The 19,072-nt window shown below is 34.8% G+C and overlaps 1 protein-coding gene across 2 annotated transcripts; it reads left to right on the forward strand.

Moving 5' to 3' along the window:
* The first annotated feature begins 355 nt into the window (after window positions 1-355).
* LOC131989882 (uncharacterized) lies at window positions 356-16,015 on the forward strand. Of its 2 annotated transcripts, XM_059355236.1 has the most exons (14): window positions 356-445; window positions 1,364-2,446; window positions 2,633-2,671; window positions 4,158-4,437; window positions 4,646-4,797; window positions 6,076-6,355; window positions 6,564-6,715; window positions 7,374-7,656; window positions 7,857-8,008; window positions 8,823-9,090; window positions 9,295-9,446; window positions 11,100-11,182; window positions 11,972-12,063; window positions 13,584-16,015. In XM_059355236.1, the coding sequence occupies exons 2-14, from the start codon at window positions 2,413-2,415 to the stop codon at window positions 13,618-13,620; spliced, it is 2,004 nt and encodes a 667-aa protein (XP_059211219.1). In that variant the 5' UTR covers window positions 356-445; window positions 1,364-2,412; the 3' UTR covers window positions 13,621-16,015. The 2 variants fall into 2 exon arrangements, with proteins under 2 accessions (XP_059211219.1, XP_059211220.1); XM_059355237.1 differs by lacking the exon at window positions 1,364-2,446 and having other exon boundaries at window positions 381-445.
* The last annotated feature ends 3,057 nt before the right edge of the window (window positions 16,016-19,072 follow it).

Genomic DNA, 19,072 nt, shown 5'->3' on the forward strand with positions numbered 1-19,072 from the left:
CTTTTCAAAATGAACATTACTTAATTAACAAAGCAGAACATTAAACAGACAGTTTACAAAATTATCAGGTTTTAAACAAAAACGGATTTAAAAAAATGCTGTATAAAAGACAAAGACACAATGTTAAAAGTTGAAATAAGTTGATGTTTTTAAGGTTTTACTTAAAGGAGATCACTGTCTTGGGACCTTGACTGCAAACATTCTGTCCCCTTTAGTTACAAATTAACGTAATGATGGAGTCTGTTAAACATAATTGTAATTGTGAAATATTCCCCAGGTGGGGAATGTCTTGATTTGGCTGACCAGCTGTCCAAATCCCATATATATAAATTTTGCCATGATATAAAACGGAGAAAAGAAGAAAATACTGACGTCTGAGAAGAGGACGACAATGAATGTGCAAATCAGAGAGATACAGGAGGTCTTTCATACCAACTGCTATAAGGTTTTATAATGCACAGAAATCTATCTGTCTGTCTGTCTGTCTGTCTGTCCGTCCGTCCGTCCGTCCGTCTGTCTGAGCTTGTTCTGATGGTTAGTGCGTAAGGCAGCATCCTAGGAGATTAGATAGTAATATTTTTCATCAGGTCTACATAATATAATTCTAAACTAATTATAAATGCAATGAAGAAATAACAATAATGATATAAAACATTAGGAGATTGTATTGTTTTCTCATCATGAGTTCCACAATGTGGCTGCATACAGTTTTTTAAAAAACAAAAAAAACTGCATGTGTGTCTTAGTCTGTCTGTCTGTCTCTCTCTCTCTCTGTGTGTGTGTGTTGCCTTGCATGTGCCAATGTGCCCGCCTATTAATTTGACTTCTGAAGAAATGTATTTGATTCACATTTGCAAACTTGACTAGGCTACTCAAATGATAAAAACAAATCTGAGGCAAGGCGAAGAACATCCAGGCTGCTCTCACTTAAACAAGAATAATTACTGTAAAACAGGCTTTGTGGTGTTAACATTAGCATGTTGCTGCTAAGCTTAATTAACTAATTAAAACTAGCTAAATGTGGTGAACAGGCTTCTTAAAGAGAGAAAGCTTTGTTGTTCCTGGCCTTTGGTGGTTTCTTTTGGGCTGTTTTCATGCTCTGTCATGTTTCCAAATGATGACTTTAGCCTTGAATACAATTGCAAAGTATTTGTATTTGTAAGAAATCAACACACATTAGCATTATAATAATGCATAATGATGCAATACATTGATTGGGCTAATGTGTGATCTTTAATGCCGCTGTCACTTAAACAAAATCATTATTTTTTATCTTTTATGTTTCTTTTGTGTGTTGCATTGTGGGAGTAGAGTCTGCATACTCACTATTCTGACTTAATTTGGTATAATTTGTGTTTTGTAGCTGCACAGATGAATTGTTTCATGACAAGCTGCTGCCCTGCAGTCAATATAATACACTCACATCCACAGTACATTACTGGAAATCACTCAGGTTGTGTAACATTATGCACCATATTGAACTTGATAACACAACTTAAGTGTAATAAAATGTTGATATTGTTTGTTGAGAGTCATTTCAGCTACTAAAACTAAACAGATGAACACAAAAAAATGTGATTTTACGTAACTCCAGCATGTCAGTAAAACAAACTAGAGCTGTAGTGGTTCTCATTACTTTTTGTCAATAATAATAGGTATTGTATAAAAAACAACTGACAACACATATTTATGGTTTAAGGAGAGAGAGATCCCCTTCAAACGGCATGTTAAATCTATGGCCAATTCATTATTTGCCGCTAAATAAGCTGGATAGAGTTTATTTATTTTATGCAGGCTTTACTTATTTATATAATTATTTAATTTTTCACTTGCAACTCTACCTGTTGAAGTATGGGCTGTCCTGTATGTCATACAAGGGGACTGACATGGTTTTAGATTTTTAATATTTATTCTGCAAATCTTTTAACCTAGAAAGAACTTTGTGCTTAAGTTGAAAAGTGCTATATAAATAAAATTATTACTATTATTCTCTATGTTCCCTATGTTACAAAGCATTTTTATTTGCAAGAAATCAACATACTTTAAGCTTATAAAAACACATAATGATGCAATACATGGATTGGGGAAATGTGTGTTCTTAAATGCCGTCGTCACTGAATCAAAATAACTCTTTTTTTAAAAAAAATATTTTATGTGTATAATAAAGTTGATGTGATCAGCAGTCTGCAGGCAGGTGTTGCCACATTTTCATATTTAGTCAGAACTGAGTGTCTTGTGCAAATGTAAAAATGTAAATTTGGTTTGCATTTATTTGTTTGTTGGCCACTTCAAATGTAAGTCACAGGGTTCCAGATTTGGGAAACAAAGTCTAGACACCACAAAGCATTTTAGATGATCTTAAATACATACTCAAATACAAATACTAAACTAAAACATTAGTTTATTGAGATCATGGAGTGGAGCTGGAAATTCCTGTTTATTTGGGGTAAGTCATATCATTTTTGTTCTTGGTTTAATTAAAAACATTCACTCTTCCAATAACTTTATGACTTATATATATATTTTTTTTACATTTTTATTTCAGATATGGTTGGTTATTATTTTTAATCCACAAGGACTTCTACTAATTATGTTTTGAGGTTAATTTAAATGTTTTCACTTTTATTTGCAGGGTCTGTTCTTCTCAGTTTGAGAATTACTCAGCAGGCAGGTAAGAAAATATAAAATATAAAGCAGTAGTGAAATAAGTATTGAGATCCTTTAAGTACCAATACCAAGGTGTAAAAATGCACCATTACAAGTGAAAAGTATATATATTTATTTCAAAAGGGACAAACAACCAAGGACTTGGCATCAACACAGATCACATTGTTCTCATACAAGTATTCTAAAGCCAAATAGATGATGACAAAATCAGTTACATAAATCATCATTAAAAAACAGACAGATTTTTACAGTTATGTATAACAGGCAGAACAATGGGATTATAACATATTGAACACTAAGACCTGGAACTGCAGCACTCCTTCACAGGTCCTAAATTAAACATCTTTGTCTGTGTTGACATTATTTTATTGTTATTACTAATTAATTAGTGTGTCATGAGATTAAAAAAACGGGGCAGGAAGTGTTTGTTTTATTCAGAGAAACGTGATACATTAGGGTTTTTTTTAAAATCACGACATTTTTAAATAATGTTAAAAACAATAATGATAAATAAAAATGTAAATACATTTCTTAAAAATGTAACAAATACAGATAATATAATAATAATAATAACAACAACAACAATAATATTGATAAAAACAAATGAATGGATACATAAATAAAAGAACAACTCCACTAATTGTCAAAGGCTTTCACAAACAATATTAGATGAAATCCAAAACATATCTACGTATATAATGTAGTTGATTTTAATGCATTATTATTATTTAAATTTTCAAGAAATGTATTTACTTTTTTTTCTTTGTCATTATTCTTACGATCATTTTCCCCTCTCCCTGGCCTGATGTCCTGATAGAAAATAATAAAAAAGAAACAATGTATGAGACCTCTTGAAAAGTTTTAAAAAGCATTATATTATACACTGTCAACAGTTTGGCCGTGGTACGTGAATCCGTTTAGAATTTATGCACCGGCCTAATTTTTACCTAATGTATGAGACCTCTTGAGAAGTCTTAAAAAGCATTACATTTAGTTTATTATAATTTTATGTTTAAAGGCAGTAGAAGACTAACCTCTAAAATGCTTTACTGTACAGATGTTTTGTGTATTAATCTTTGTCTCTGTGCATTACATATATCTTTGTCATTATTCTTACTATATTTTTTCCCTCTCCCTGGCCTGATCCCTGATAGAAAATAATATTAGCAATGTATGAGACCTCTTGAAAAGTTTTAAAAAGCATTATATTATACAGTTTACGACAGTTTGGCCGTGGTACGTGAATCCATTTAGAATTTATGCACCTTTTTGTTGTAGGCCACTCCCAGGACCACGCCCCCTTTTAGGCAGTTGGCACGAGTTCATTCTGTCGAGTCACTAATGTATGAGACCTCTTGAGAAGTCTTAAAAAGCATTACATTTAGTTTATTATCATTTTATGTTTAAAGGCAGTAGAAGACTAACCTCTAAAATGCTTTACTGTACAGATGTTTTGTGTATTAATCTTTGTCTCTGTGCTAACTCTCCAGCTAACGTGGCTCTGGGTGGAGAGGCGACACAGTCTTCAATGTTCGACGTCACATTACCACCAAGCTTGGTGATTGATGGCAAACCTAATTCAAACTATTTGGATTTGAGCTGCACTTCCACTGACTACCAGGACGACCCCTGGTGGAGGGTGGACCTGGGGGGTCCATATCAGATCTCACTTGTCGAGGTTATACGACGATCAGATTCTTCTCCTGACCTTGACGGGGCTGAAATCCACATTGGTTCCTCACTGGAGAACAACGGCAACAACAATCCCAGGTGATGCAATGGGTTAAACTAGCCTGATAATGAGATTAAATATATATTTATTCCCATTATTTACACTGATATTGTGTTTATGTTGCATATTTCCTGTTTGTGGACCAGTTGTTTTGTCTTGCTCTAACCAACCAGTAGCAGGTTTCTAGGAGCTGTTCATCAATAGGTCTGTTTTTCTTCCTCTACTTCCTGTCTCCTCCTCCCTCAGATGTGAAACTATCACAGTGACCCAAGAAGATGTGATGACCTTCCACTGCAGGCAGATGAGCGGACGCTACGTCAACATTTTTCGCCCTGGAGTAAATACAAGACTTCAGCTCTGTGAGGTCAAAGTGTACGGTGTTTCCAAAGCTATAACAGGTAACAGAGCACTGACCTATGACATCTAACGGTTAAATAATAATGCACTGGTTCCTGTGTGATCATAGTTAAGGAGAAACTGACACAATATTAGTGAGTGTTATTAGTACTTTGAGTTTCAAAAACCATTCAGACTAAGTTAGTTCTATCTGTGTTTACTATTCTTCTGAATTTAAACCGTATTTTTGATCAGTTCATAATAGTTTCCAGGCTATTAATGCCAAACATTTTTTTGCAGTAAGTAACAAGTGTTTATCATGTACTATGTAAAATAATGTATGTAGTCACCTTGATGACACCCATTGGTTTGTGGACTTGTTTTGAAGCCTGTAGTTTGGCATTTTGGTCATGGCCATGTTGGCTTTTTGTAACCAGCACAGAAAGTGTGAAAAAGGTTTATTTTAGTACAACCAAACACTGAACATGACTTTTTTAAGTGATCAAAACGTAACAATGAACTTTGATGAAGTGAAACAAACTGTGAAAGGGTCGAGGTTCTCAAACGTAAACACACAGAGCCCCTTGGCAGTCACCTGTCAATCAGCAGGTAGCCACACCCTAAAGCATAGCCTTTATGCTTTGTCGTCTATTTTACTATAAATTGGACCATAATTTAGAAAATGAACATCATGCTGTATTGAAGAAGACCAGAAACAATTGATTAGGACCATAAATGCATTAGGAAAATGTTTAGTGGGGTAATAAATTAAGTGAGAAGTAGCGTCATTTTCTCATTGACTCCTATGCAATCAGACTTCTTTTCTGCAGATGACACTTCTGCATTGGCTTCACTTTTCAGACCTGGAGGTTGAATTCACAATAACTCATTCACAGTTTGCCCCATACATGATTGATGAATGGGGCAAACTGTCAACAATGAAAAAATTAACTCTTCAAGTGGCTAAAACAAATAATGAGTTATAAACAACGGACTTGGCTTATATTAAGGATAGTGGGAAGGAACAAACTACACCAATGAATCATTAACTCTCTGCTGAGTGCAGTGATGCCTCCAACAACAGTTTACGACAGTTTGGCCGTGGTACGTGAATCCATTTAGAATTTATGCACCTTTTTGTTGTAGGCCACTCCCAGGGCCACGCCCCCTTTTAGGCCTAATTTTTACCTAATGTATGAGACCTCTTGAGAAGTCTTAAAAAGCATTACATTTAGTTTATTATCATTTTATGTTTAAAGGCAGTAGAAGACTAACCTCTAAAATGCTTTACTGTACAGATGTTTTGTGTATTAATCTTTGTCTCTGTGCTAACTCTCCAGCTAACGTGGCTCTGGGTGGAGAGGCGACACAGTCTTCAATGTTCGACTTCACATTACCACCAAGCTTGGTGATTGATGGCAAACCTAATTCAAACTATTTGGATTTGAGCTGCACTTCCACTGACTACCAGGACGACCCCTGGTGGAGGGTGGACCTGGGGGGTCCATATCAGATCTCACTTGTCGAGGTTATACGACGATCAGATTCTTCTCCTGACCTTGACGGGGCTGAAATCCGCATTGGTTCCTCACTGAAGAACAACGGCAACAACAATCCCAGGTGAGGCAATGGGTTAAACTAGCCTGATAATGAGATTAAATATATATTTATTCCCATTATTTACACTGATATTGTGTTTATGTTGCATATTTCCTGTTTGTGGACCAGTTGTTTTGTCTTGCTCTAACCAACCAGTAGCAGGTTTCTAGGAGCTGTTCATCAATAGGTCTGTTTTTCTTCCTCTACTTTCTGTCTCCTCCTCCCTCAGATGTGAAACTATCACAGTGACCCAAGAAGATGTGATGACCTTCCACTGCAGGCAGATGAGCGGACGCTACGTCAACATTTTTCGCCCTGGAGTAAATACAAGACTTCAGCTCTGTGAGGTCAAAGTGTACGGTGTTTCCAAATCTGCAGGAGGTAACACAGCACTGAGCTATGGCATGTAAAGTTGAATTAAAAATGCAGTGGTTCCTGTGTGATCATAGTGAAAAAGAAATTGACACAATATTAATTAGTGTTTGTAGTACTTTGAGTTAAAAAACTGTTAAGATTAAGGTCTGCATTAAGTGCAATAATGCCTCAATCAAGGATTTGCAATATTTTTGCCGTGGTACGTCAATCTGGAAAAATGTGAAATTCTGCACCTTTTTGTTGTAGGCCAGTGCCACGCCCCCTTTTAGGTAGTTGGCACGAACAGTTAATCAGCTGTCCTTCAGCTCATGACCAACCTTTCCACAAAATCTTTTGCAAGTCTGTGAATCCATTTGGAAGTCATGCACCTTGTGCTTTGCGGTATTCCACTAATATTCCCTGATGTTCTAATTAAGAATATATAAATTCAAATAAACTCACAGTTGAGGATCCAATCCGTGTTTTTTTTTTTTTTTTTTTTTTGGCCTGTCGTGTTTATCCTGTCCTATCACCTAAAGTATGAGACCTATTGAAAAGTCTTAAAAAGCATTTCATTTAGTTTAATATTATTATATTTTTAAAGGCAGTAGAAGACTAACCTCTAAAATGCTTTACTGTACAGATGTTTTGTGTATTAATCTTTGTCTCTGTGCTAACTCTCCAGCTAACGTGGCTCTGGGTGGAGAGGCGACACAGTCTTCAATGTTCGACTTCACATTACCACCAAGCTTGGTGATTGATGGCAAACCTGATGCACACTATGACGATTTTATCTGCACTTCCACTGACTACCAGGACGACCCCTGGTGGAGGGTGGACCTGGGGGCTCCATATCAGATCTCACTTGTCCATGTTATGCGCAGAAAAGATTGCTGTGCTTCTGAGCTAAAAGGGGCTGAAATCCGCATCGGTTACTCACTGAATAATAACGGCAACAACAATCCCAGGTGATGCAATGGGTTAAACCTGATAATGAGATCGAATATATATTTATTCCCATTATTTACACTGATATTGTGTTTATATTGCATATTTCCTGTTTGTGGACCAGTTATTTTGTTTCGTTTTGCTCTAACCAACCAGTAGCAGGTTTCTAGGAGCTGTTCATCAATAGGTCTGTTTTTCTTCCTGTCTCCTCTTCCCTCAGATGTGCAGTCATCAAAGTGACCAGTGAAGTCGTGATGGCCTTCCACTGCAGCAAGTTTAGCGGACGCTACGTCAACATTTACCTGCCTAAAGTAAATAGGAGACTTCAGCTCTGTGAGGTCAAAGTGTACGGTGCTTCCAAAGCTACAGGAGGTAACACAGCACTGAGCAAAGACAAAATGTGATACATTAGGTGACTTGACAGGATTTATATGACTGACCAAAACTAAAAAAAAAAATAAAAAAAGAAGAAGAAAGATGTGAGTTTGTTTTGTTAAATTTATTTTTTCTCAGGACATCAGGCCAGAGAGAGAAATACAATAATAATAGGAACAATAATGACAAATAAAAAAAGTAAATAAAAATTGCTATAAAATCTAAATAATAGTATAATAAAAATACTAATAATAATTATAATAATAAATGACTGAGTAAATAAATAAATAAAAGAAAAACAACTACAATTAAGTCAAAGGATTTTTTTTTTTTTTTTACAAACAAGTGAATATAAGATCCAATCCATGATAGAAATATATATAGTGTAGTTGTTTTTCATACAAGTATGTATGTATTTATAAGTTCATTGATTATTATTATTATTATTTCAATTTTCAATCAATTTATTTACTTTTTTATTTGTCATTATTGCCATGATCATTGCTTTTTTTCCTCTTTCTGGCCTCCTGTCCTGAGAAAAAAATGAATTAAATGAAACAAACTCACAGCCGAGGATACAGTCTTTGGTTTTTTATTTTATTTTTATTTTATTTTTAAGTTTTGGGCTGTCCTGTTACTCCTGTTCAGTCTCCTAATGTATGAGACATATTGAATAGTCTTAAAAAGCATTAAATTACGTTTTTTTATAATTATTATTATATTTTTAAAGGCAGTTGAAGTTTTACCTCTAAAATGCTTTACTGTACAGATGTTTTGTGTATTAATCTTTGTCTCTGTGCTAACTCTCCAGCTAACGTGGCTCTGGGTGGAGAGGCGACACAGTCTTCAGTGTTCGATGTCAAATTTCCACCAAGCTTGGTGATTGATGGCAAACCTGATGCGCACTATTCGGATGGGAACTGCTCTGCCACTCAATCAGAGGACAACCCCTGGTGGAGGGTGGACCTGGGGGGTCCGTATCAGATCTCAGTTGTCGAAGTTGTGGCAATAAATTGCTGCGACGGGGCTGAAATCCGCATTGGTTCCTCACTGGAGAACAACGGCAACAACAATCCCAGGTGATGCAATGGGTTAAACTAGCCTGATAATGAGATTAAATATATATTTATTCCCATTATTTACACTCATATGGTGTTTATGTTGCATATTTCCTGTTTGTGGACCAGTTATTTTGTTTTGTTTTGCTCTAACCAACCAGTAGCAGGTTTCTAGGAGCTGTTCATCAATCAGTCTGTTTTTCTTCCTGTCTCCTCCTCCCTCAGATGTGCAGTCATGACAGTGACCAGTGAAGCTGTGATGGCGTTCCGCTGCAGCCAGATGATGGGACGATACGTCACCATTGTCCTCCCTGCAGAAGATGCCCAATTAAGGCTCTGTGAGGTCAGAGTGTACCCTGCTGTCAAAGCTAAAGCAGGTAACACAGCACTGAGCTATGACATCTAACGCTGAATTCATTTTCCAGTCAAATATAAATATTAATTGATACAATATTAGTGAGTGTTATTGCTACTTTGAGTTTCAAAAACCGTTCAGACTAAGCTCTATCTGTGTTTACTTTTCTTCTGAATTTAAACCATATTTTTGCTCAGGTCATAATAGTTTCCAGGCTATTAATGCTAAACATTTCTTTGCAGTTAATAACGAGTGTTTATCATGTACTATAAAAAAATAATGTATGCCATCACCTTGATATCAACCATTCAAAAAGGTGTATTTTAGTACAACCAAACACTGAACAAGACTTTTTTAAGTGACCAAAACGTAACAATGAACTTTGATGAAGTGAAACAAACTGTGAAAGGGTCGAGGTTCTCAAAGGTAAACACACAGAGCCCCTTGGCAGTCACCTGTCAATCAGCAGGTAGCCACACCTAAAGCATAGCCTTTATGCTTTATCGTCTATTTTACTATAAATTGGACCATAATTTAGAAAATGAACATCATGCTGTATTGAAGAAGACCAGAAACAATTGATTAGGACCATAAATGCATTAGGAAAATGTTTAGTGGGGTAATAAATTAAGTGAGAAGTAGCGTCATTTTCTCATTGACTCCTATGCCATCAGACTTATTTTTGTAAACGACACTACATTCTACATTGGCTTCACTTTTCAGACCTGGAGGTTGAATTCACAATAGCTGCAATCATGAATGGGGCAAACTGTCAGCAGTGAAAAATTAACTCTTCAAGTGGCTAAAACAAATAATGAGTTATAAAAACGGACTTGGCTTATATTAAGGATAGTGGGAAGGAACAAACTACACCAATGAAACATTAACTCTCTGCTGAGTGCAGTGATGCCTCCAACAAGGGTTTTTCTCCTGAGGACAGTTTTTTAATCTTATTTTTTAATCCTATTTTGAGGAGCAAACAATCAGTTCATTGAAGAAGCCACTGCTGGAGCAACTGATAATGAGAATAACAACGACATTCTTACTTTTAGAGTGCTTATTTGTTTTTTTAGAGTTGCTGACCACCCAACGTTCATGCTAAATGAAAACCTAAGATTTCCTATTGGAAGGTAAAAATTTATTTTCACAGTGAAATGAACCTGAACCAAGGGCTGCCTAGAGGATAGGAAATGAATCTCAAATAATCAGCGTTGTGCTTTAACTAATGTATCTGTTATTCTTTTACTTTATTATTATGTATTCATTTTTATATGCATATATATAAAATGTTGAATCTTAATCATATTATTGTTGTTGTTTTGTTTTTTTTGTTGTTGGGTTTTTTTTTGTATACGTATACGTTCTGATATGTACGTGATCCATGTAATACAAGCAACCACACGCAAGTTCTATTAATACTAGGTTGTCGAATGGTACAGTAATGTTGTTGCGGGGATGGGGCTCTGCTGGCTGTATTTGTATTATTTCCGATCATCCATGTTTCTGAATGTATTTACTTTGTACAATACCTCTTTAAGCATAAACCTCAATAATAAATAATCAGCGTTGGAACTACTAATGTAGTCAACAGATGAAGACATGCTAAACCAATGGCACAACTCTTTACGTTAAATGGAATTTTGTATCATTGCTAAAAACATCTACTGTTTTCCAGACTTGAAGAAGATAACTGTGGTGAGGTTCAGGACTAACTTTGACATGAGTGACCCAAACGTCCAACAACAAATCGTGAGCCAGGTGAGAAAGAAAACTGTTCAACCTTTGTTAGTCCTTCCATCGACTGTGCACCCATGGTCCTCAGGGGTCAAAAAGGACCCCATGACACAAGACTGGTTTTAGGACATGTAGAAAAAAAATATTAACACCTTTTTTATTTTTCACCTTTTAAGGCAACTCATGACCAACAAATTGATATTTAATTTGCAGATTTATTTCATTATTATTGGTCAATTTTAGTCAAATATACAAAATTAGGCCTCATTTCAAGAGGAAAAAAAAGTAATAAAAACTGAATATATATATTATATATTTGACTAAAATTTACCAATAATAATGAAAAAAATATGAAAATTGAATATCAATTTGATGGTCATGAGTTGTCTGAAAAGGCGGAAAAAAAGTTGGTATTAACTTTTTTTCTACATGTTCTAAAACCAGTTTAATGTCATGGGGTCCTTTTTATCTTTATTTTATCTATAAAGGATGCAGAGGGGCACATATGCTGAACATTTTAAACAATTCTATGGAAGTTAACAGATATTAATGGTATGATGAAAATGATTTGGGGTAAAAAAGGAGCCCAGGACTACAGAAAGGTTAATACGTACAACCCCGATTTCAAAACGGCTTAACAACAAGTTTGAACATTAAATATATTGTTTGTGCACTGTTTTCATTTCAATATAGTCACATCAGATTTATGTCTTTTTCAGAGCAGAGGTTGTAAATTTAGAAGTCTAATGATATCCAAGTTCTTATGTTATTGTAAATAGATGAAGACTCATCATTATTTTGTATGCTTCCTAGATGAAGGCACAGATGGAAAAAAAGGGCATCAGTGATTTCAAGATCCACCTGGGGAAGAGTTTCAAACAAGGAAAAGACAGCAAAACAACAGAGTAAGACCTTTATATCCGTGTTGTGTGTATTCCCCACTAAAGGCACTTTTTTGTCTCTTAAAGTCAAACTGAATTTTCCACACTTTTTTGTGCATGGTAATACTATAATAATACAGCAGTTAAAGCCATTTTTGACATATTAGTGGAAACAACGTCTAAGCAGAATTAAATTTAATAAATTGAAATTCAATTCTAAATTTACAACACGTTATTATGATCCATGTTTTTTTGTACTTAGCGGCTCCTTCTAGTGGCCCAAGTAATTATGAGCGATGCGAAGGTGGAAGTGATGTTAAGAAGCATAAAGAAGGAGGAGGAGGAAGGAAGTAAACAAGAGAACTAAACAAGAAAAGGTGCCTTAACACTTTGATGCACAACATGGTCTAAAGTGACCCGACTTAGTTTTTATGTTCTATATCTTTGCAATAAATTAATATCATCATTCAGTATTCCGGGTTGTCCTCAAATAATTTGGTTTTGATCATCATACATCCTATTTTTTTGTTTTCATTTCTTACTTTTTGAATAAAACCCCCCTTTTTTTATCACCACGCTTCTAATGCACATGTTCCTTTTTTGATCCATGTTGTGCATTAGAAGGTGTTTGTATGTTGTCACCAATTTAAAACCTGACAAAGAAGACACAAACATTAAATATCCTAGTTTGTTAAATTGGTGTTTTTCCAATGGAAATTATTATTTGGTGGCTCTAATAAGTCTCAAATGTTAAAATATGTGATTTTCCAATGTAACCTGGTGGTTCTAACAACTCTTTTAAAGTTAAACCTTCAAAATAAGACAAACATAGTTACACATATACTCACATTTTTAATTTTGTGAATCACTTTTTGTATCACTACGCTTCTAATGCACAAGGTCATTTTGACCCATGTGTGTAAACTTGATGTAATAATACAAAAACTATTTTTCTTCATAAAGTATGAAAGGAAAAATGGATATAATGATCTGTTGTAATAATAAAAAAAAGATACTCAAACACACAGCCAGCATGAAAAAACAAGGAAATGAATGCAGGTCATTTTTGACCCATGTTGTGCAATAGAAGGTGTTTATATATTGAGCATCAAAGGGTTAAGAGCAGCTGGTGGACAGGTCAAACAGTCACAGGACTTTCACCCGGGAGACCAACATTCGTATCCCATTCGAAAAAATAAAAGTTATTTAAAATAATGTCACTTAACTTTCTTCTGTCAGGTTGTTATGTAACCAAGTTAAATTCTAGCATTTATGTGCATTTATTTTACTTTTTAACTACCTTATGTAACGTCTAACAATGATGTTATTTGCCCTCAATTTAGAGAAGTTGTTAGTTTAAATTTGACCAAACTGCAGCCTTTTCACAGTGGCTATTTGTTATATTTTTGTATGAGGAGAATAGTAAGTTTATACACATGAAGATGCAACCACCTGTCAGTCCAAAATGTGTATTTTTCATTGTGCTGTTGTACATGTTTACCTGTGGAAGGAGTGAGACCACAGGCTGTGTTTTTCTCCACCAGGTGTGAGCCAAGAGAGGAAGAAGAAATATTGGGTTGAACAACATGAACATACGTGTGTGTTGGAGGGAATAAACAGGAAACGTAGAGTAAGATTGTAAACAACTGTATGGTTTTGAACCTGTCATTCTCAATCAACTATTACAACTATTCCAAAAAAGTTGGGACGCTGTGTTAAATGTAAATAAAAACAACAGAATGCAATGCTTAACAAATCTCACAAACCCATATTTTATTCCCAACAGAAAAACAGGACTGGACAACTTTTCTGATGTGTGGGTCAAAAGTAAGGCTTTATGGCGGATAGTGGACCGAGATGATTTTGGAATTGATTAATTGTGTTTGGAGGACTGAACAGTATGATTAAATATATAATATACTCTAAAACTCTCAACGTTCCTGTCAGCACTGATGGTGCCTTTCCAGATGTGTCAGCTGCCCACGCTGTAGGCACTAATGCAACCCCATACCAACAACTTTATGTTGAGCAACATTTTTCATATTTTTAGACGCAGTTTGTTGCAGACTGGTGAACCTCTGCCATCTTTTCACCTGAGAGGCTCCTTTATACCCAGTCATGTTACTGACCTGATGCCAGTTAACCTAATTAGTTGTCAGATGCTCCTCCAGTTGGTTCTGATTTGTGCCAATTACTTTTCCAGCCTTTTGTTGACCCTGTCCAGTGGCGGTTCTAGACCAGTTTTACTGTGGGGGCCAAGGAGGGGCCCGTGTTTAATCAGAGGGGCATATTTAAAAACTGCAAAGATGATATTTAAGCATTCAAAACCTTTATTTTACCTACTGATTCAAAAATCTCATTAAGTATATTTGGAAGATACAAATACATTGATTGAAACAATGAGACTTACCAACAAGAACAGTTTTTTTTGTACGACAATATTTCTCATCTTTGTGCACAATTACTTTATTTTTATTTTGAAAGTGTGGTACAGTCAGAATGATCTTTTTACAAGCTTTTATTGCTTTTATTTAACTACACAATGTACACATTTTGGGTTCCTTTTGTGTACAATGCGATATTGTTTGAAGAAAAAATAAGCAAGAATTGTTCTGTCATTCATCGTTATAAATTGATCATTTCATTATTAATTTGACACAGGGGCCACAGCAGGGGCCGAGGGCTTCTTTATAGGGGCAGTGGCCCCTGTAGGCCCCTGTTGCTGCCATCAAATTCAAAGTGAGCTCATATTTTCCATATAATGGTAAAATGTCTCAGTTTCAACATCAGATATGTTGTTTATAATTAAAATATTGGTTTATTAGGTTTGCAGATCATTGCGTTGTGTTTTTATATTTACATGTAATACAGCATCCCAACTTTATTGGAATTGGGGTTGTATAACCAAACTGGATGCAAAGTTTGTATTTAAGTTGCTTTTGCTGTGTGCCAACGTTTTAAGCCGTTTTAGCCAAAGATAATCTTATACAGTTCATCATAAAAGGGATGAGGCTTGCATTTAGTTTTGCATTCAAAGATATTTTTGGATTTTCATGGCAGATATTGTAGGGTCACAGGATTTCTTTCACTTTTACATCTGTATAGTAAAGATCAAGGTGTAGTTAGCTTAGCTTAGCTTAGCTTAGCTTAATACCTCGAAACAGGAGGAAACAGTTTGCTTGGCCATGTCAAAATGTCACAAAAGCATTGATTTGACTGTTTATTCAAGACAAACCTTAATAGTTTAGTTAGTCACCTTGTGCACTATGGTTTTTTGTTGTATCTTATACACTGAAAAAATAGATTTTTTGGCCCTGTAATTATTATTTCAATCATCTATATACATTCTACAAAGAAATACGAATTCAGTTCTTTTACTTTGAAATAGCAGTTTTTTATGTTGTGCATTACTTAGTGATTGTTTGATATTATGTGTCCTCAGTTTTGTATGTAAGTTGAATCATTCATTCCAAGTAATATTCACTAAACCAGTTAATTGGCTAAATTAGTTGATATTCCCAAGTAAAATGTAATTGAGGGACATCAGTGAATCTGCAATTTACTTGTGCATTTTCATAAAAAAATAAGTGGTTCTATTAAATAAATATTACTTAGAAACAGCCTGAGTAAAGATTACAAACACTTTCTTTGTGGAAAAACTTTTTAACTTTTTTTAAAGTAAATGTCACTCCAATTTTTTTCATTGTATCTTTGGAAAACTGTATAAAGGACAGAAGCTTCAATTTAATCGATGACTTGATAAATTAATTAATATGTCATTACATTTTCCCCAAATATATTAAAAGTAAATGCAAGAATTAATCGATTTGCTTCTTTTTGTATTTAGATTTGTATTGTTCCCCCTATTTAATTACTTTGCTAATTATTTTTTACTTGTATATTTTTATTATATTTTTGGACAGAATAATTTTGAATTTTTTAAATATATTTAATTATTTACATTTATTATTTACATTCATTTTTAAATTAATTTACATTCATTTTTAAATTAATTTATTTAAGGCCGTGGGAGCATCAGTAGTGTGTCATTTATCAACAGCATTGAAGCCAAAACACAATCACTGATTTTAAACTTGTTTAATTTTACATACATTTTAATGAATGTTTTTGCATGATCATTTTGGGAATGATGATGATCCCCACACAGACAAACATGCACAATTATTTTGATTGGTCAAATACTACAAGCTTGTTCAGACTTGCAGAGCAACACAAACTGCAAACAGCACAAACACATAATGTAAAACCCAAAGAACTTGAGTAACACCCTGATGCTGAAGGACAATTGGTAACCAAATCTGCTGGTGATTCCTCCTCACTGCTCCTCAAGTTTTGCATGTAACGTAACCTGAACTCCTACACAGAGCCGTGGAAGGAAGAGAGAGTTAAGTCTGTGTTAAAAAAAATAAACAGTATGTACAATAAGTTAACATTATTTTATACCTTAGAATTTAAACTTTTTTTTAAATCCAATAATTAAAAGTTCTTTGCATTTGTAAATGTTTTAATCTAGGAAGAAATTTGTGCTTAAGCTTAAAGGTGCTAAATAAATATAATAAAAAAAATGATTCCTATTATTATTAGTGTTATTCTCTCCATATTATTTTATATGCGTGATAAATGTTGCTTACCCTGCACAACTTGCTTCTTTTTTTCTGTTGTATCTCTGGTCTTGGTTTTATTGTGCAAAGATAAAACAACATATTATAGTAATGTCTATTATTATTATTGTTATTTTTATGCTGCATGCTGACATCCTGATGTTTAGTCCCTAATATGGGTCAGTTTGTAAGGGAGTATTGATAAAGAGTGGTATGGATGTTTATTATTTTATAATTTATTATTTTTTCAATTCTTTGCCTCTAAATTTAAGTTTGTGACTTTTGTATTTGCATTTTTGGTATATGTGGTGTTATTTTTTTATTGAGGAGATATTTAAAAAGGTTTTTTTTTCAAATCTCACTACCAAGAGTTGATCTGTCCCAGGGATGGGCAACTTAAATGCTGCAGGGGGCCACAGTTTTTCATGTTCACTAGCACAGGGCCACATATAGGACCGTGCACTTAACCAGATATGATGAAACTGCAATTTTAAATATGTTTACAGTGCAGTAACTTAACATATTTCATGCTCAAATGCATGTATAACAGTATAAATAGAAATACAAAAGGTTTGAAGCAAATAAAAAATAACAATCTACTGTGATTTCTTCTTTTTTTTCAGTGTAAGAACAGCAGACCAACATTAATTGCAAAAAGTAATTTTGTGCATTTTTACACAGCACTTTTATGATTTCATGCTCAAATGCATGTAGTTGTACTGAGGGCCACTTCAAGTGAGGGTGCGGGCCGTATGCGGCCCCCGAGCCTCCAGTTGCCTATTCCCTGATCTATCCTCTTCATCTCAGCACTCTCACAGCTTTATATTAGAGCGCCATCCAGCGGCCGCAGTGTATCATAGCAGCCGGTGCTCATTTAGTGTTGCAGTGACCCGCCGCCGCCTGCAGGGGGCAGTGTAACACAACTCTAACTGACTATGGGCTGACAGAAGAAGAGGCAGTTGGTAAAAGTTAACGGTAAGTGAGCTTTTAATTTAGTTTTTATACTGTTGAGGCAGTATAAACTGATAAATATACCAGAAGTGTGAGGTTTCTCATTCGTAACTCATTTGGCTGTTAAACAGGCTTTGTAGAGTTTACATTAGCATGGCGCTGCTAAGTTAATTAACTAATTACAACTAGCTTAATGCGGTGAACGGGCTCGTTAAAGAGAGAAAGCTTTGTTGTTCCTGGCCTGTGGTGGCTCCTTTTAGCTGTTTTAAACGCTCTGTAACATTTCCCAATGATGACTTTAGCCTTGAATACAATTACAAAGTATTTCCCTTTCAGTCTGTTAAGGCAATTCCAGTTTTATCAGTGAGCTATCAGACATTAAAAGCTAGAAACTGCTTCTTTCTATGTGTTAAACTGACCGGATGTGGACGGGTTTTTTTTTGCTGTTACCAAGCAACGCAGGGACGTAAATATCTAAATGTGAAGCTCAAACTAGTGTGGACAACAATGTTAGACAATAAGAGTTTTATTTAATCATATACGTCGTTAAAGTTTGACAAAAGGGGACCTCGAAGCTTTTAATGGCTTCAGACACTCACCTGTGCGTCTTCTCGCAAGTGCTCATGGGAAATGGAGTCCATAATTTGTTCCAATGATTTAAACAGATAGGAAGCTCCACAGGTACAATACATGGCACACAATGGGGATTCATCAATACAAAAAACAATCTGTAGATTAGAATAGCTGGAATATATTTTAGGAGCAATAAAAAGAATGTCCATTTTTGATAGAGTATGTTCAAATATCCATATATCCATATTAAATCATCAGGTTTGAAAGGAAAAAAGATATTTAAAAAAACAATTTGGTGTAAAAAAAACCAAAACAAATAAATAAATAAATAAATAATATATTTTAGGAAAGGGTAAGAATTAGAAAGGAAAAACATGTTAAAAGAAATTAAAGGAAGGTAAAACTCAAGTAAAGCCAGGAAAGTCTTCAATAAAAGTAGTAGGGAGATCTCTGACTCTGCCAACCTGATTTTAGGCAGATCATTCCAATGTCTCGGGACGTTGACTGCAAACACCCCATAGTCTATTAAACATCATTGTAATTGTGAAATATTCCCCAGATATGTCTTATTTTGTCTGCCCGGCAGTCCAAAACCCCCAAATATTCAGTTTGTCGTGATTTTAAACAGAGAGAAGAAGCAAATACTGATGCCTGAGAGGTGGAAAACAAAGAATGTTTGATCTTGAGCTTGGTAAATGTCTAAAGTAAGTGTAAAGTAAGTAATGAAAGAAAAGGAACCTCGAAATAATACTTTAAATCTATTGCTCTTGTGAGTCTAACGTAAGATTCGAGTTCAGAGTTTCTTTTTCTCGTAGCTCCCACAGGAAAACTATTTAACCTGATTTTAAATCAAACTGAGCTGTGAAGGAATGTTGTCTTTTGCTGAG

This window comes from Centropristis striata, chromosome 17 (assembly GCF_030273125.1).
Source record: "Centropristis striata isolate RG_2023a ecotype Rhode Island chromosome 17, C.striata_1.0, whole genome shotgun sequence".
NCBI classification, from domain to species: domain Eukaryota; kingdom Metazoa; phylum Chordata; class Actinopteri; order Perciformes; family Serranidae; genus Centropristis; species Centropristis striata.